At 41.3% G+C, this 18575-nt stretch overlaps 1 protein-coding gene across 1 annotated transcript in view; it reads right to left on the bottom strand.

The window, feature by feature from the left end:
* Positions 1–4601: 4601 nt before the first annotated feature.
* Positions 4602–18575, bottom strand: part of CNTNAP2 (contactin associated protein 2) — a 1659707-nt gene continuing 1645733 nt past the window's right edge. Inside the window, exons 23-24 of the mRNA XM_075921713.2 lie at positions 17021–17092; positions 4602–15668 (exon numbers count right to left, since the gene is read on the bottom strand). Of these exons, the coding sequence (XP_075777828.2) occupies positions 15469–15668; positions 17021–17092 (272 nt within the window). The 3' untranslated portion in view covers positions 4602–15468. The remainder of the gene's footprint in view (positions 15669–17020; positions 17093–18575) is intronic.

The raw sequence follows: 18575 nt of genomic DNA on the forward strand, positions 1-18575 counted from the left end.
AGCCGCTGCTGAAACTGACCAGCAGCGGCTGAATCAGGACCAGAGCAGCTGGGGTGCTGCTGGGTTGGACCAGTAGCGCCCAGAGCGGCGCTGCGGGACCAACCGGCAGCACCCCAGCTGCTCTGCCACAGGCGTCCGGAGAAAAGCCTAGTCTGCTGGGGGGTGGGGCGTACTCGCTGCGCCCCCCCCACCCCAGCAGACCAGGAAGACACGGGCGGCGGACCGAGACGCACCGCGGTCCCGCCGCCTGGGTCCTCCGCGGCTTTGCTCCCCGTCTCCCTGGTCTGCTGGAGACCAGCAGACCAGGGAGACGGGGAGCAAAGCCTCTGAGGACGCCGGTAGCGGGACAGCCGCGGGGCGTCTGGGCTGTCCCGCTGCCGGCTTCTCCCGCGGCTTTGCAAAGCCTGGGGAAGCCGGCAGCGGAGCAGCCCAGGTGCGCCTGGGGTGCCCCACTGCCTGAGCCCGCCCCCCCCAGCTTTGCAAAGCCGCGGGGAAGCCGGAGAATAACCAGAAGGATGATAAACAAGAAGGGGGCGCAATGCTGAGTTCTGAACCACCTTTACGGAAAGGTCAAGAGATATACACCATAAATAACTCCCAGCCTAGTTTTTAACCCTTAGAAAAAATACCCAAATAACCCTCACCAAAACCAAACAAAATCCCACCACACTTACACTGGGAATAAATAAAATAAATTTTAGTATTTGGGGCTACATCTAGACTGCAGGCTTCTTTTGGAAGACATTTTTTTGGGAAGAGATCTTCTGAAAAAAACTTCTTCTGAAAGAGAGCGTCCACACACAAAAGCGGATCGAAAAAGTGATGCGCTTTTTCGAAAGAGAGAGGCCAAACTGATTGGATTTGATAATCTCTAAAAGTCCCTTGCACTTCTTGTATTCTATGATTCTATGCTGTCAAATACCTAACCTGCCCTGTTCCATTAACCACAAGCCAGCACACAACCATTTTTTCTCTGGCAAGAGACCATTTACATAAAATACAGGGAAAAAGAGCTTAATAATGTTGGGATGCTTGTGAAGGGCAGCATTGCACTTACACAAGTCAATGCTATAAACCTTAAATATACCAGCAATACCATGACTCCACAATCCATAGAACAAGTACAGCATAAGCAGTGGCAGCAGTAATTCTTTGCACTACCCTTACCATTGTGTGTCCACCCTGACCTGGAGGGCCTAGATGAGGTGAGTAATATGCATTTAATTTGACCAAAAAAGATATATTTTACTTGAATACCTTTTCTTATAGCTCTGCTTAAATGAACAAACAACCAAGTGAACACATGTGAGAGAAATGTAGCATAGATTACCTTGATAAACAATGAAACTTGCACAACCCTGGCCCCCCTCCCCATCCAATAGAATCATAGAAATCTAGGACTAGAAGAGATCTCCAGAGGTCAACTAGTCCAGCTACTGCACTGAGGCAGGTCCAAATATATGTAGCTCATACCTGACAGCTCTTTGGCAAATCTGTTCTTAAAAAAAAAACCCCACCACCAGTGATATGGAGTCCACCACCTCCCTCAGAATCCTATTCCACTGATTAATTGTCCTTAATATGAGAATGTTTTTCTTACTAGTTGATCTAATTGTCCATTGCCACAAGCTATTTACTTCTTGTCCTTGTGGACACAAACGACTGATCACCATCCTCTTTATAGCAGCCTTTTACACATTTGAAGACTTTCCAGGTTTCCCCTGCAGTCTTCTTTTCTTACAGCTAACCATGCCCTGTTTTTTTTTTAATCGTTCATCACAGGTTAGTTTTTCCTAATCTTTTATATTTGTTGCTCTGTTCTGGACATTCCTCGATTTCTTTACATCTTTTTTAAAGTGTGGTACCAAAAACTAGACACCATATTCCAGCTGAAGCCTCACTAGTGTCAAGTAAAGTGAGACATATCACACTCCTGTTACTCCACCCCAGAATGCAACTAGCCCTTTTTGCAACTTTGTGATAATACTGATCCATATTCAATATATGCTCCAATCTAGCCATCAGATCATTTTCAACAGTAGTATTGGCTGGCCAGTTATAGTTGTGAATTTGAGTTTTCCGTTCTAGGTAAAATATTTTGCACTTGTCTTTACTGACTTTCAGCTTACTGAGCTCAGACCAATTCTCCATTTGTCAAGGTCATTTTTAATTTTAATCCTGTCCACCAAAGTGCTTGGAACCCCTTGCAGCTTGGGGTGGGGGAATCGCCCACAAATGTTATAAGCTAATGATCCATTACATTAGCCATGTCAATAATGAAAATATTGTCTAGTTTAAGGACTGACTCCTGCTCCTTCCCAGTTTAACAGTGAACCATATGTAACTAATTCTTGAGTATGTATTTGAACCACTTGCACACACACCTTATGCTTATTTCATTTAATGAATGTTCCTATATCTTCACCCAGAGACTTGTAACTGGCCTGCCTCTGATCTTTTTGGCTAAACAAGTGTTTATATTCTTGATGTACAATGCAATGCTTCCTTCCATTTTCCCCTCTCTGTTCTTCCTAACAAACGATACCAATATTGCAGTCATGAGATTAATTCCTCCAAGTCCTGGTATTGCCAATTAAGTCATAATTTAATGTATGTACTAATATTTCCATACTCCTTGCATCTGTGTATGGCCATCTAAGAAGCTTTGTTGACTCCACTGTTTTCCCTCTTTTGACTGTCCTGTAATTTTTCCAGAACTTCCTCCCATCCCCCCACTTCCCAATTTCTAGCCTTCTGTTAGCTTACTATTTGACCATCTCTTCTAAGTGACTAGTTGCTTGTAGGTATGTTACTGAGTTTTGTTCCATTATTTTCCCAGTGTAGCCCTGGGATTTTGTAACTCATAAGTCAGTTATAATGAATGTATGTTATAGCAAAAGGTTTGGATTAAACTTAAACACAAGATGTAAGCCTCAGACAGACCAGGCAGTTTTGTTAATTTAGCTCCAGCTCTGTTTGATGTTAACATATTGAAGTGAAATGACGAACCATTGTAATACATAGTGAAGTTAGTGTTAGATAAAGCTTTGTAATAGAGAGAAGAATGTTAGCATGTTGAAAGACCTTGTAACCTTGTTAAAGTGACTAGAAGTACCCTCTTCTGTCCCATGCTGCAATTAGGCTAAATGTATTGTTTTTGTGAATGAGAGAGAGAATGTTTTAGGAGAGATAAGTGTGAAGTCCACTGCATGCTCAAATGGTCAGAGGAGGGGCAGGAGACTCAGAAACACCAAATAATTATCAACTAAGTGAAAGCACACTGAAGACGCAGACTACCGGGGCAGATTGATGAACCCTGAAGTTAGTGGCAAGCACCCTTTGATAGGGAACTGATAACAACTTTTGCTGGAAAGACAGCATCCCCGAGGGGTCAATAGCATATGGATATTAAATGACTATGAGAACAACTTCTTCCCGATAAGCACATGTCATAGGAAGATTGATTGTGATGCTGAATGACTGATTAAGGCCTCACAAGGCAAAATACATAGACTTGCATGGAAGGAAAATCCTATAAAGGATGGGGTGTCTTATATGGCTCTTGGGGTTCCCATCCTACTAAGACTATGGAGTATCAGTCCGGAATGACAAGAACCCGGCTTCTTCCTTGCACCCAACCTATCTGGCCAATGGGTTGGGTTGAGCAACAGACTGGTAACTATTCCATCAGCACGGTGGGTGTGTGTGTGTGTGTGTGTGTGTGTGTGTGTGTGTGTGTGTGTGTGTGCATATGCTACTTTGTTATATTATCAATAAATGCGTCGTGTTGACTTATCCCCCTGAAAAAGATCCCATGTGCTTCTTTGAACCATAACACCTGCACCCTCCCATTGATTCTTTTGGGGTCAGATTGCTAGGTGTCATCACTTGACACAAGTTCACAATGAATAAGTTAATAAGAGTTTTGATTCTATCCTGATTGTCATAAGGGCAAAGCTAAGCACATTGGGACACATACTTACTGGCAGCCTAATCACTGGCTGAGGAAAGTGTCAGCAACTCTGTTGGTTTGATTCTTGTGCCCTGAAGACACTTGTGTACCTGGGTAAATTACAAAAGTAGGCCCATTTAGAAGTGAATGGGCCTGCACAAGAGAATGTTTTCAAGACCTGGCCCAGAGCGACTCAGCCCCACATGTTCAAAGGTGGGTAAGTGTCTAAAGGTGCGGATAGAATCTGAGCAGGACTTTCAAAAGTACTTAGATGCCTCGCTCCTATTGATTTCAATAGTGCTTTGGAAAATGGCACTAGGTGCCACCATTTTAGCCACTTAATGACTTCTAAAAACCTAGCCCACAGTGTCATCACTCCATGATGCAATGGCAATGTACACTGAATGAGGCTTTTGGCTTGAGGAAGGTGCTCAAATTTTACTGCCATAATGACTGGCTTCTGGAACGTGCTACCTGCTGCTTTGAGAAGTGCTGCTCACTTAATCTCAGTTTAACATTTTTATTCACCTCTGGTTTTCGGTTTTATTACATCAAGAACAATAGAAGAAACAAGAACACAAGCAACACAATGCAAACCCGATCTGGCAAGGCTCTTTTAATGTTTGTCGTACTTTTACCAAACCACAGTACATATTTCAAATAAGGCCTAACAGATTATGCTCTTTATAAATTTACAAACAATTTCTTCTCCTTAAAGAGACAGTATTCTTTTATCTGTCTTGTGTATTTCAATGAAATATATATTTATCCAAGCATAACTTAGCAAACATAGCTATAAATCTGTAGACTAAATGCCGGGTAATGGAGGAATCTCAGCTACATTATAGTCTTGGATCAGGGTTTATTTATTTTTTAAAGGTGGTAATTATAATGTCCTGATTACATTTGGGGGAAATTATACTCATTGAAAAAGTCAGCAGATTAGAATGATTGAAAATCAATGCCACTGTTATTCCCAAATCAGGTGGTATATAGAGGTACATCCTCCTTGGCACAATTTTCTCCCATATATTGAAGGAAGGGGTAGAGAGGTTCGATCAGTTTCCCTGCGAGCTGATGGCCCTGCTCCTCTTTCCTCTGCTGGCCTAATGCTGCTTGTCAGTTAGATCATGAGAGAAATAAGATTAGTGAACGTGAGGCACGAGATCTATGTCTGACCAAGAAGGCAGCAAATTTGTTGAGCTTTGGCGCGCCAGTTGGTACAGAATGTTTACACACGGAATAAAACCAGAATGAAGTCAGAAAGGAAGACAGGAAGTAAAATATTCTCTGTCAATGATGATTTGAGAGTTTCCTACAACTGCAAGAGCTCTTGTTTCTCTGCAGTCAGCTGAAGTTCGAATCCTCATTCAAAGCTAATCCCTACCACACCTTCTTCTCCCTAGTCCCCACTCCAATCAAAAGCCACGTTTCACCAGCTTGCTGGGCAACAATGGAGAACCCTGAAGGTGTCACCCTGTGAACAGATGTGAGTTGTGAGGGCCCAGCTAGTCTGACAATGTGACTGGTTTACAGGCGGCCTCACACCAATGGAAGTTGCCATATGTGGAAGGCGGCTGCTGCAGTAGGAATACACAAGGCTGCACTCCAGCTCTTGGAGATTGAGAAACAAGGTCCTGTTCTAAACCATAGTGCTGCCAGAGCAGCAACAGGTAAAAGAGGAAGGGGGGAAAAAGACACCGAGAAAGGAAAGCAAATCCAAACCATGCAAATGATATCTGAAAAAAAAAAGTCAACCAAAACACATGTAGACACTCTCCCCAGCCCAAAGTGCATCAATGATAAGACACCACTTTCTAAAGGCTGCCGCCTACAGCCCCACCCATTCTGTGCCTGTCAATAGTTACTGTGCACAATTAAAGGCTAAGACAGGACAAAGTAAAGGCCACTTATAAAATCGCTCCATAAAAATATCTCAACATCTGTCATTAAAAGTGAAGTCAGGAAGTAGATTCAGACTGAGCACAACCTAAGCTTTTTGTTGCAAAAGCACTCAGGCAATCCATTTAATTCCAACAAAATGAAGCATGATTTATTTGGTTTAACATTTGCATTTGGGATTCAATTTATACAGCGCATTTCTAGGAGGTGTAGCGTATCCTAATTAGCAACATTCAAATGGGGAGGATTGTAGTCAGACAAATTATGCCCTTGGACTCCTTCCAGACCCCTTTATTATTTCTTAACTTTGGGAGAACCAGTTGTGACACAGCTACCCAGATTGAGCTGTGTATCTGAGCCAGTGAACACTAGACCTGGATACAAACCATTGTTAAGTCACATATGGAGTAGAAGTCAACCTTGAACAAACAGGTTGCCTATACAGGGCCAATGCACTATTTCAAACTTCAAAAACAAGGGTTAAATGGGATTCAGGTGTTGCTTCAGCCTTGCGCAGGCTGTCTGCACCGGAATGCTTTTTTTGGTTTGTATGTGACATAACTGGGAACTTGCGTGTCGTGCTGGGTCTTGATGGCTCAGATACAACTTGAGCAGAGTGCTTGGCACAAAGAACTCTCTCAAAGGCTCACAAGAACCAGAGAGGATTCTTGATTGGGGGTAATAGTTGGGGGGTAATAGAGCACATTCTTTGCTGAGTTATTTCCTAGGCAACTCTTCTGAAAACAGCAGGCTTGTCAATTTGGGCAGAGTTTAGCCCTGATAGCAACAACTTTACAAGGAAAAGAGCTCAAAATTGGGATTCAGAAAAATGATCTTTTGGGCATTTTTCAATGCTACAACTATCCTGCTACAGTGGATTGTGCTGCAGATAAACCTTTGTGCTTCTGTGTGTGTTGTATGGTTGGAAACAAGCCTGAGACCTTTTTTTCTTTTATAACACTGCACATAAAGCTGCTGACGGAATACACGTTGAGACTAGATCACTGGACACCATCTTGCTGTTTGGGCAGCTCCTGGAGTTTATGAACAAGAGTTGTTCTACTCGTGAAGTTGGTCAGTGTTTTCAGAGCACAGGCCAAAGAATTGTAGTATTTTTGGAAAAACTGTTACAAATGTATTATTTGCCCTTCCTTGGTTAACCACACAAACAGAAAAGTTCATCCTCTGAAAAAAATTCGCTTTTAAAACATTTGGCTAACTCAAATGTTGCTAACCCAAGACATGCCTATGTGTAAGAGAACTCACAGTATGTATGCTCAGCCTGGGAATACCACAGAGGAAGCCCCTGAGGGGAGAGACTCACCCCTGCTGGCTGGTTCAAGAGCAGTATTGACTAGCTCCAGAGAGAGCCACCACCATCTAGTCTTGGGCAAAAGAGCAGAGGTACCAATGCTGGGAAGGGGGAAAATTGGGAAAGACACTGACACTTCTGAGAACCACCTCAAAGGCAGAGAAGAAGGGCTGTCCAGAGGTTAGGCCACTAGCCAGTGACTTAGGATGCCCTGCTACATCCTAAACAGCGTGTGTAATCTTGGGCCACAGAGAGCGCTCTGACTGGAAGAAGGGAATAATACTATAGAGGGTGCTTGTAAGACAAAATGCTTGATAGGTGCTCACAAACTCGTGTGTGTGTGTGTGTGACACTGTATAATTAGTGAGATCTATCTAGTTTGATGTGAGAGGATGGATTAAAAAAACTAACAACAATCTATCAAACAACAAAATTCTATCTACCTCGGTAGTTGGATGGTCCTGTCAGCATGGTATCTGAGCACTTCACAAACAATGGTGAACATCTCCTCACTCTATCCCTGCGAGGGAGGTGGTGAGGTGGGAGAGAAAGACAAGAATTTCCATCCCTAGATGGAGAATTTAGGTCCAGGGAGATGAACAAATTTGCTCAAGATCACACAAAAAGTTTGGGAAAGAACCAACATTTTATCCCAGTAGTCCAGCCTTTCCACCACAGCTGTCTTTCCTTTCTGCTCTCAGTCTCACCTGCCTACAAAGGAGCCACCATGCAAAGCCCTTTTGTACATTGTGTATTAATTGTGTCTGCAGATTATGCAATACACACAACATCTGAATATAACTGTCTTGCTGTACCTAGAAATTCACCCTACATACTGGAGAGAATGTTGACTAAAGCCTCTGTAAATGCGTAGCTCATCCATTAGCTTATAAAACAATCCCACAAACATCAAGCTATGTTTTGGTTTTTGAGCTTCATTCAGATCAACTAATTTCCTATTTCATGTTTCCTAGAAATCTCAGCCACTTGCTTAACATGCCTGACAACAACCTTCATTAAATATCAATGTTTATTTCAATAGTCATTTAACAAGCTCAGGATTAGCAGGGGTTGCTGTATAAGATCACTAATCAATATTTCCGCTATGTATCTAGTGAGTTAAATGGTAATGTCACTGCTCCAGTTTGTGCAAAGGGCAGAATTAACTCTGCAAAATGTAATTTATAGGCATGGATATCTGTTAGTAAAGCAAGAGATGCACAATTTTCTCAAGTTCTGCTGGTTACATTTAGATGCCCAACAGGGGCCTAAGCAGTCAATATCTCAGCCTGGCATGTTTCAGAAGAGAACTGGATAAAGCAAAGTGGGTACGTGCTCACAGCTTCAGGGTTTCTTTCTTAATTTCAAAGCTGCAGTGCTTTACTTTTCTCATCTGATGTCTTAGGAGGAGAAAGCCTCATTACAATCAAAATAAATGTTCTCAGTGCTGAAACCTCTTCTCACCATGCTCTCTTTTTACAATGCTTGCTTTGGTTTTGTTGCCTCAACAATTTTTCCCCTCACTCTTTGACTCACTAAAGTCCTTGAAAGTTTAGTTTTAATGCTTTTTTTGGCAGGAGAACTGTTTGTATGTGAAAAGTAGAGTCATATGTCACAGGAGTGGTAGAATCGCAGTACTGAAACTCGGCTCCTGGAACTCTAGTGTAGAGGCATCCTACTGAGAGGAAAATGGGTTTTTTCCATCACCATAGATAATCCATCTCCTAGAATGTTGGTAGTTAGGTCAATGGAAGCATTCCTCGATCACCCAAATTGTGCCTACCCCAAGGATTAGGTCAGGACATCCTGAACAACATACGTCACTCTGCATCGGGGGCCGGATGCAGCCTCTGGCTTTTCTGGATCCAGCTCCTGAGACTCAGGGCATTTGGGTAGCCCGGGTTGGAACTCCAGCCTTCCTTCCCCTCCACTGTGAGCTGGAGCACACAAAATTTACTAGCCAGCCCTCCTTCCCCCCAGGCTCTGTTGTGCAAGGGGAATGTGGTGAGTATCTTTCTCCTTCTCAGTAAGGGGCCACGTCAGTGAGGGTTTGGTTTTTGGGGTTTTTTTTCTTCTCACTTGTGTGCGGCCCCCGATTGATTTTTCTGAGAGTCTGCAGCCCCTGACCCAAAAATGGTTCCCCATCCCTGATTTCTAGTGTAGATTGAGCCTTCAACTATATCTTAGATGGCCAAAGAAATGCAGTTCAGGGTACCATTCCTCTTCCCAAACAAGTCAATAGAAAAAATACTATGTGAGTAAAATCAATTATCTTTCTCTACCTAATCCCACAGACAGTTACTTCTATCACCTGACACTTTTCAGCTCTGCAATGGTTTTGCTATAGCCCTCATTTTCACTTTGTCACATACACACTCTTTAAAGTTTTCAGAATGAAGTGCAATTGTGATTATTCAATGATTATACAGATCATATGCAAAATGATCTTATTTTACATAAACACACACACATTCACAGGCAGGACTGTCGAAAGACTTCGTTAGGCCCTGGGCAACATGGGGGAGGCGGGCTTGGCTATGGACAGAAGGGGCGGGGGGTGAGGACTAACCTCCCTCAGCACCATTTGGACTGTGCTTTGTAGGGCTTTGATGGTGATTTAAAAGGCCTGGGCCTCTGTTTTAAATCTCTGGGCTCTAAGCCAACTGCCCTCAATGCCCTCCCTCAGTTGGGAACAATTGTGTGTGTTGACTCACTGATATTTGTCACATTTATGTTTCCCTCATTGGTTTCACACATTTTTATTCAAGTACAATTCATATACTTTTAGGAAGGGAGTCATACAAAAGCTTTCTAGAACCTGATAGTTTCACTGATTAAGAGGCATAAGGCCCAATTCTGTCTTCAGAGATGCATAAACAACTCACTGCATTTCAATAGTAGGCTCAGACCCATATTCAAGGACAGCATGGTGATGAAGGAACACAAGCGAGCTATATGATATTATTGTAAGAGCTGGAACTTTCATAGGCATTTAATACTACAGCGTAGAAGATAAGATGCACCATGAATGATAACAACAGCAAGACTTCCTTGACACTGTCTGCAAAGGAGCCTGAATGGTAACAATCAGGGCAAGAGAGCAGTCATTTTGTGCAGACCAAACTTTTGAGGCAAGACCCTCAGCTGCCCTAAGTTGCTACGGCTCCCATGAAGTCAATGGAACCAGGCCAACTTACGCTAGCCAAGGAGCTGGCTTTCAGCATGTAATCACGGCAGGTTGATGTGGAAATTAGACACCATCTAGCACCAGTTTCTTATTTTTAAGCAATCACTGATTTTGTGTATGACTGCCTTCTTGGTTGCAAGGAGGGACAAGTCCTTTTGGAGAGGCTATGAGTCATATTTTGAGTCTTTTCTCACAGGTAGAGAGTTCTGTCCTTTCCAAACTGACTTCCTATTGTTAGAGGAAGAAAAAGTATAGACAATGATCATAACATACAAAGCACGAGAAAGCAACTGGTAGGATAATTAAAACTATGTAGAATTTCTATTTTTTTATTTATCAATCTGGTTTCTAATAGAACTCTTAACTAAAGGAAAGACATTCACAAAGGATATTAGGCATACATACATATTTTCCTTCTTTCATTCTAATTTACATGCTGATGCTTTCGGAGGGTGAGATTCCTGTTTCATATCTCTAGAATGGAATACCAAGTTTGGTTAACAGAGATAGAATTTAGTTTCTGTTTTTTAACAGCGTAACCCTTTAAAGAGTCACCATGCTTGTGACACAATGTAAGATAATTGGAGTGAGAAACCATATTAAAAAGCTACTGCTTATCAGAATGAGAAACAGCTTCACATTTCAATTGGTATCCTGGAAGTTAGATGCATCTGCCATTAAAAGACACTCTGTTTTGATTAAAATGTAGTCACTGAAGAGACTCTTGTCTAAAATGAACTCTTATCTCTACCATAAACTTGTAATTATACACCCCCTCTTTGGCAATCTTGGTGAAATATTGATGATAATCATCCTTTTATATGCGTCATGCTGTCTTGAGCATGATTAAAAACATGTTGCGAATTCCAAACCTTTCAAGTGGTAACTGCTGTGAAAAACATAACTATGTATAAAGAGAACAAAAGAGCAGTGTGTATAGTAAGTACAAATACCGCAGTCCTAACTGAAGTCTCAAATGTTTGTTTAATATTGATTTCTTATTTTAAAGGTCATTACTAAGGTCAGGTGGCTCTAATATGGAATAAGGGGCATTTGAATTAACACATAAGAAACAAGAGGTTAGAGCCCTGCTTTCTACTAAAGGCTGTATTGTTAGCAACATTTTAATGTTCTCTATTTTTGCTAGGACATTTCTTTGGCACTTCATAGTTTATCTCCTGGAGTCCTTTACTGACACGGCAGATCCAAATTTCACTGAGGATTACTCCGCTAGACCAACACTGCTGATTCTGGGCCCAAACTGCCCCCCTCACTCCTACTACTGAAAACAACAGGAATTTTGCCATGGATTTCAATGGGAGCATGAGCAAGCCTTTTAGAATTACATTTCCCCACGTGTTCAAACAAGGATAGGGACTGAAATAGGTGACAAAAATTGACTCGGCTGAATGTGCACTATGCTCCTATAATGTCTGAGTACATTTCAGGGCAAGTGCAGTGTTGTGTATTCGTCAGGATTCACTCTGTTACGATTCAGATTGGGCCAACATAAGAAGATATATCTTGCTTGCCAACAACTTACTATGTTACCTGCCATTTTAACTGCTCAGTTGGTCAGTACAAACTCTTGTATCAGCCAGAAGTACCTATGAACTCACTTTACAAATCACAGAAGATATCATCATACCTTTTACAAGGGAGACTTCCTTGCAAATGAGACAGTGCTCGCAGGTTTTTGTGAGCTACCCATCTTAGTTGGCTGCTTCTCAGTTCCTGGGCACCAGCAAGGCTAGTGTTTGTCCTACTTTAGACTAGTTACCCTGGCATTCTAGCAAAAGTCTACAAGAACTGATAGTCATGACACCAACCCCACCATAAAATGCTGGTGTGAATGGCATGTGTGTCAGCCTGCAGTGTCAAATTCATTGTCGCAGCCTTCTGAGCTCTCTCACTTTCAGTTTAAGGAAACACTCTCTTGCTAATGCAGCTCTCAGTAAGATTTTCAATCATTAATACTTTGGGATTTATGAAGGCAACTCCATCTTCCTGCTGAATCAGAAAAATAATCAAAGCACTGAAGTTCATCACCCACTTATTTTCACAACATGAGGTTCCCTTGCAAAGAGGCCAACACAAATTTAGGCAGCTGTCATAGACTTCAGGTGAAGAGCTGAGTGACAGAAAGTTGGGAGAACAGGTCATTAAGACTATTGGCCTTGCTCTTTCTTCTTTATTGCACAAGTTTGAATTGAGACTAGGTCCATCATTTCCATGAGATGGACACTCACTGGCTCATGTGAATTGAGTTGGTGGTCTCAGTTTAGTCATTGATAAGTAGGCATCACCATCACAGAGACCACTCTCACAACCGAAATGCTTGTTGCTAGGTCAATCAAGCACCCAAAGACTTGACTGGACATGGAGAGTCAATTATCCACTTGCCCTTCTGGCACAGGGATGAGACGTATTAGTTGGGAAGGGTACCCTTGTGGTGACTTGTGCTGTTTTTGTTACATGAAGAACCACAGAATCCAATCTCAGGTGGTAGAGTTGACACGTCACATATTAAATGCAGTTAGAAAGTCAACCTTTGTATTGCAGCAAAATCATAACTTAAGGAAGCGGATGCTCTGTTTTCATTTGATTTATCTGGGACTTCTGAAGTTACATGCATAGTCTTTGTTAGGAATACCTAAAATACCATTTGAAATCCAATTAACAAACTAAAATAAACGAGAAGTGGGATTTTCTTCACAAGAAGAAGAGAAGATTTTTGTGACCTGCCCACCCAGCAGTAGAGATGTGTGGCTGAATAATTACTAATATGTGGCAGATTAGTTTCAACACACTATTGTGTTGATTTAACACTTTCCAGTGGGAGGATACTCCTCTTATTCCAATTGCTCCTAAACAAGAATAAGGACTTCTCACTCAAAGATGATAGTGTTTGAGGCAAACCAATGTTAAGCATTGGATGGTGGGGGGCAAAGATGACATTCTTTCCTGTTGAGACCCCACCTCCCTAAAGGTACCTGCAAAACTGACAGGGATTTTCTTAAAATTGACCAAATTTACATTGTGAGTCTAAATCCATACACGGAAGAAACTGGTGGCTTTGAGATCTACATTATCTATAGTGATTCAGCAAGTCCTATCTCTGATGCAAATTGTGGAGGATTCTAATGAAAGGCCTTAACAGGTATCAAATGTCTTTAAATTGTCACCATATCTGGTAAACTGTGCATTTATAAACAAGGATGAAGTTTTAAGACTTACAAAAACAAAGGAATCCTGACACTGCTCAAATATTATGTCTCTAACTTTAAAAAAATCTCCTTTATTTTATAGCATCCACCAAAATAACTGTAAATAGCAAAAATAATAGGGAAGAAGAAACAAAAAGAAAATAGCACTGCTTAGTTCATCAGAGTGCAGTGCCTCTGAATTTCAAATAAGTCTTGCAAATAGGTACTGAAGGAATGGATTAAAGCTGGGCATACCCAAACTGTAAATATATTAAGGTTACATGACACCAAAAATGCCATAGGCCTAAATCCTTTCATAAGAAATTCTTAGTATTGTTTGTTTGTTTTTTGGTGCACAGTAAATTATGTGCTATACATTCATATCTACATTCCCTTCCATGAGTAACTACCCATAAGGCCCTGTGTCACCATCAAAAAAGGTCACTGGAGACTTCTGCTCCTTTGCAGTGGGGAAGCAAAAAACACTTGATTGCCATTAAAGGATGAAATTAGCTATTCAGGCTCCCACTTTCCCTCTCTGCAAACTGACTCCCTTTTTTTCAGTGACCTGTCTGACATTCAGTTGGTCTGAGAGATTGTGATCCCTGAAGCACTAGATATTGTCTTTGCCTTCCTTAATCATTACTTCACAAAGACAGGGAAACTGATCAGGCAAATCTGTTTATTAAAAAAGGACCTCTGCTCTCATGCTGAGTATTTCTGCTGCCTTCTGTATGAGTAGGACTCTTTAAGCCTCTTATTTTGCTGTGCTGTGATGGAGGCTTTCTTCACATGGGATTTAAAGCAAAGTTTTAAAGAACAAATTAAATTACTATGCCAATGACAGAAAAAGTATCATGTGAAGATTGTTAGAACAAATGCATTCCCTAGAACTGTACTAAGAACTCTGTGGCAGCCTATAAAGAGAAACAAGCAAACAAACGGTAAGGTCTGGCTCTAATTCCCAACTACAATGCTTATGCCTACATACAGCATACGCCAATATATCACAGGCAGAGCTGAGTTTAAACTGAAACCAGCAGGTGGCCTCAGGTCAGCAGCATCATAGCCAAAGTTACAGAAACAGTTTAGGTCTACAGACACGAACTAGGCCTACAGACTCCTTCAGTTTTAAACAAGCAAATCAAAACCAAAAGCTTCCTGTGCTTTTATTCCTCTCCCATAGTCAGAATAAATATAATATTTTTACATTGCTGATAAGTACTGTACACAATCAACATTTTTAAATGCCTGTGCCAAAGCGGGACTCTTAAAATGTTGGCACAAGATGGTTGTGTTTGGAAAATTGGCAAATTTTCATTAAGTGTTGACCTTATATTCCCTGTCCCACTCCCTTCCCTACAATTTTTAAACCCCAATTCAAACACTGCCAAATTGAACAATAGGTGAATGAGACTTGGGTATTATGGCAACCTGTCTGGAACAGACTAAGCATGACAGAAAAGAACACTTTGAAGATGTACAGATGTTTAAGCTGTTCTCAAGACAGAAATATCCACATTCTAAAGGGCTTTTAAAAAATGTAGAAAAACGGGCCCTGTTATCATCACAGGTATTTAGAACACCTCCAAACAAACACAAAAAAGACAGGTATTACTGACAAATTTTAACCAATGCTGAAGCTCTAAATGCTGCTGTTTGTTGTTGTTGTTGTTTGAATACAGAAGGGACAATTCATTGTAAATGAATATTAAAAAGTACTTTTCTTAAATGTGTGTGTGTTTTCCTGGTTTCCAGTCTCATTGGTTTTTCCTGTTGGTTGCTCCTCCATTTGTGCTGATCTTCTTACTAGATGTGCTCAAGAATCTGAAGTAGAGCATTCTCTCCTCGCTAAAAGAGTCATCCCCAACCCCACCCCAGCCCTGCTTCAAACCCCCTTCACACACGCTCAGATAAGCCATTCTTTTTTGCTTTCGTCGATGGTCTCCGTAAAGTTGGGATCATTGTTCATGATGGCTGCATCAGCACTCTCAGCAGACTCTGCGCCTTTGGCCTCATTGGTGTGGTAGGTGCCCTTGTGACGGAACATGTAGCGTATCAGAAACACCAGCGTGCAAAGGATAGTGAAGATCACAACAGCGATGACACCTAACGGACAGAAGAAACGACAGAAGTAAAAAAATTATAATTCAGGAATTCCACGGGATATTGATTTTACTTTCCATGTCACATGTTTACAGCAATCTGGCATTTAATTGAAGCTCACTTTTTGATTTGGCTTGACTTATGTCTATGGAATGCCTTTGTGGTTTACTTTAATACTTAATCAAATGGAGTCCCTTTATTGTTATGGCAATAGCTGAACCTCAACATTATTACTATTTCTACAGTCCACAGGGGTATTTGGTGCTTCACAGGTCAATGTAGAGACAAAGGGCCCAACTACTCCCAATAAATACCAGTGTAAATGAAGATGAGTTAACTGGACTTTGCCAGGGAAATTCCTTGGGGGACAGAATTCATATGTAACCTGTAGGTTGGCTATGGAGATGCATCACAAGCCCTCTCTGATGCTTGTGGCATTTGTCTGGAATAGTGGATGCTGGCCTTTTGCACCCTCACAAGGGGATTCTGGGCACTGGTTTCTCATAACTACAAATTTATTTGCTCATGCCCTGCCCTCAATTGCCTCATCCTATTTAGAGTAACCTCTGCAATAGCCTAGTTAGGGCAAGGAGTGAGTGTGAAAAATCCACATCCCATGAGAGACCCAGTTAAATAAAAATAGCCCTTAACACAGCCAGAATTCTTCAGTTACACGGCTACCACCTCTTGAGGAAGAAGAGTACCTATGCTGACAAGAAAACCTCTCCTGCCAGCAATGGCACTGTCTTCACTGGAGTGCTGCAGCACAGACATGCCCTTGCCAAACGCTGCAAGTAATAACATGTGCATTTGTAATTATAATGAGGTTCTGTGAGGTGTTAGGGCAGAATCTGGCCCCTAAAAAGAGGTCAGGTTAGCCTGACAACCAAATCTTGCCAAGAGTATAACAGAGGGTGCCTGACTTACAGCCTCTGAATCTACAGGTTTGAGCCAACCTGAATAGGAGCAGAATCAGGCCCAAGCTTCATGCTGATTGGTGTGTACCAGTTCATTAGACTAAATGTCAGGAAACTTTATGAGTTATACCAGTACTACTATCTGGAATACAAATGGCTTTTTTGGACTACAGTTTAAATAGCTTTCAAAGTACCATAATCTAAACTGAAAAAAAACCCAACCCCGCACTCTTATATAGGACTAAGCAGAGCTACACGGGGAGTTATACCAGTATAACTGTAGTAGTTTCAATTTACACCTTCCTTTAAGCTGGTACAACTTCCCTATGTAGAGAAGCCCTTTACTAAAGCAAGCATTTTGAACACACTATTTTTTGCCATTACAAACTTCTATACGCAAGCTACATAATATCTTACAAATGCATATGATTTTCTTACCTCCAATAATTGCGGAGTTCCTGTTAACTCCATCTCCTATAGCTTGACCATTGTATGGGAAATCAGCGCTGGCTGTAAAATGGAAATCAAAGTTTCATGTTATAATATATCAGTTCATGAAAACTCACAGATTGGCTTAAAAATTCACTTGTCACAAGCACAAGCTCCTAAAATACGTAAAGTTACAAAAGGAAAGACAACCGTGATTATTTTTATTTTTTAAAAAGAAACGTTCCCCTCTCCCTGATAGCTTAAAGCTACTCCCCACCATTGCTCCCTCTATTTTTTTCCATCCATAGGCAGAAAATTTTTTGTTATGTGCATCAAGACATGTGTGTCTGTGCACCACTGGTAGAAACACCTGCTGCTGGCTATGGGCACTCTGCTAATCAGCTGAGTGGCACTGGAATTTCTCTTGGATGGTCGCCTAAGTGCCCAGCTTACAGGGAACACTGCTCCCTTCAAGCCCAAACCATTCAAGAATCTAAAAGAATCTAAAAGATATAAGAGGCAATCCAGCAGAACGTGTTAATATATTAACAGAGTATCTTTGTGGCTTTAATAGGATTTTTAAAACCATTTCTGTCTAACAGTGAGAGATCATAGTGTGTTTCTTGTGAGATTTTTGTGTTAGCGATATTCGGCATTGATGACCAGAAGAGATACCAATTTCTCCAGCCTTTAGGGACCACTATACAATTGCAAAAAAACTGTGTTATACAGAAAATAATTTTCATTTTTATTGCACAGCCTAAAATTAGCACACAAGTGATTGTGATAGAGATAGGCCAAAGAATCAGTTCAGCTATACTTTTTTTCTATGGTGTGTATTACCTTTAAGGAACACTGATACAATCACTGCATCCAGAGGCTTGTTCATTACAGAATTTAACTTGAACCTAGATGCATAAGAAGAGTCTTATTGTGTTGCAAAGCATCTGCACCAAAGAGTTAATCGCTAAGGTTGCCTCTCTAGCTCCAAAACTTCCTTCAGACCACAGGGCCTCATGTGGCTCCCATGTGCATCCTCGGGGATTGAGGCAGAGCCATGGTGTGCAAAATAGCTGGTAGTCTGATCTCCTGTATAACACGGGTCTTAGAAATCCCCCCAAACAATTCCTATCTTTTAGAAAAATAACAAATCCATTTAAAAATTGTCAGTGATGGAGGATCCACCAAGAGCCTTGGCAAATTGTTCCAACGTTTACTCTCATCGTTAAAACTTTATGTCTTATGTCCAGTCTGAGTTCATCTAGCTTCCACTGCCAGCCATTCAATCATATTATTTCTTTCTGTACAAGACTGAAAAGCCATGATTTAATATTTGTTCTCAATACAGACAGACTAATCAAGTAACCCCTTAACCTGTTCTTTGTTAAGCAAAACAGACTGAACTTCAGGAGTCTAACACTGAAAAGCATGTTTTCGAACTCTTTGACCATCCTGTGGCTCTTCTCCCAATCCTCTCCAGTTTATCAACATCCATCTTGGATATACAGTGTGCCATTCGTTGTCCTTGGATACAAACAGGAGTTCAAAAGTTCTTGTTCATTGA

The sequence above is a fragment of the Pelodiscus sinensis genome, chromosome 2 (assembly GCF_052426305.1).
Source record: "Pelodiscus sinensis isolate ZL-2025 chromosome 2, ASM5242630v1, whole genome shotgun sequence".
Lineage (NCBI taxonomy): Eukaryota > Metazoa > Chordata > Testudines > Trionychidae > Pelodiscus > Pelodiscus sinensis.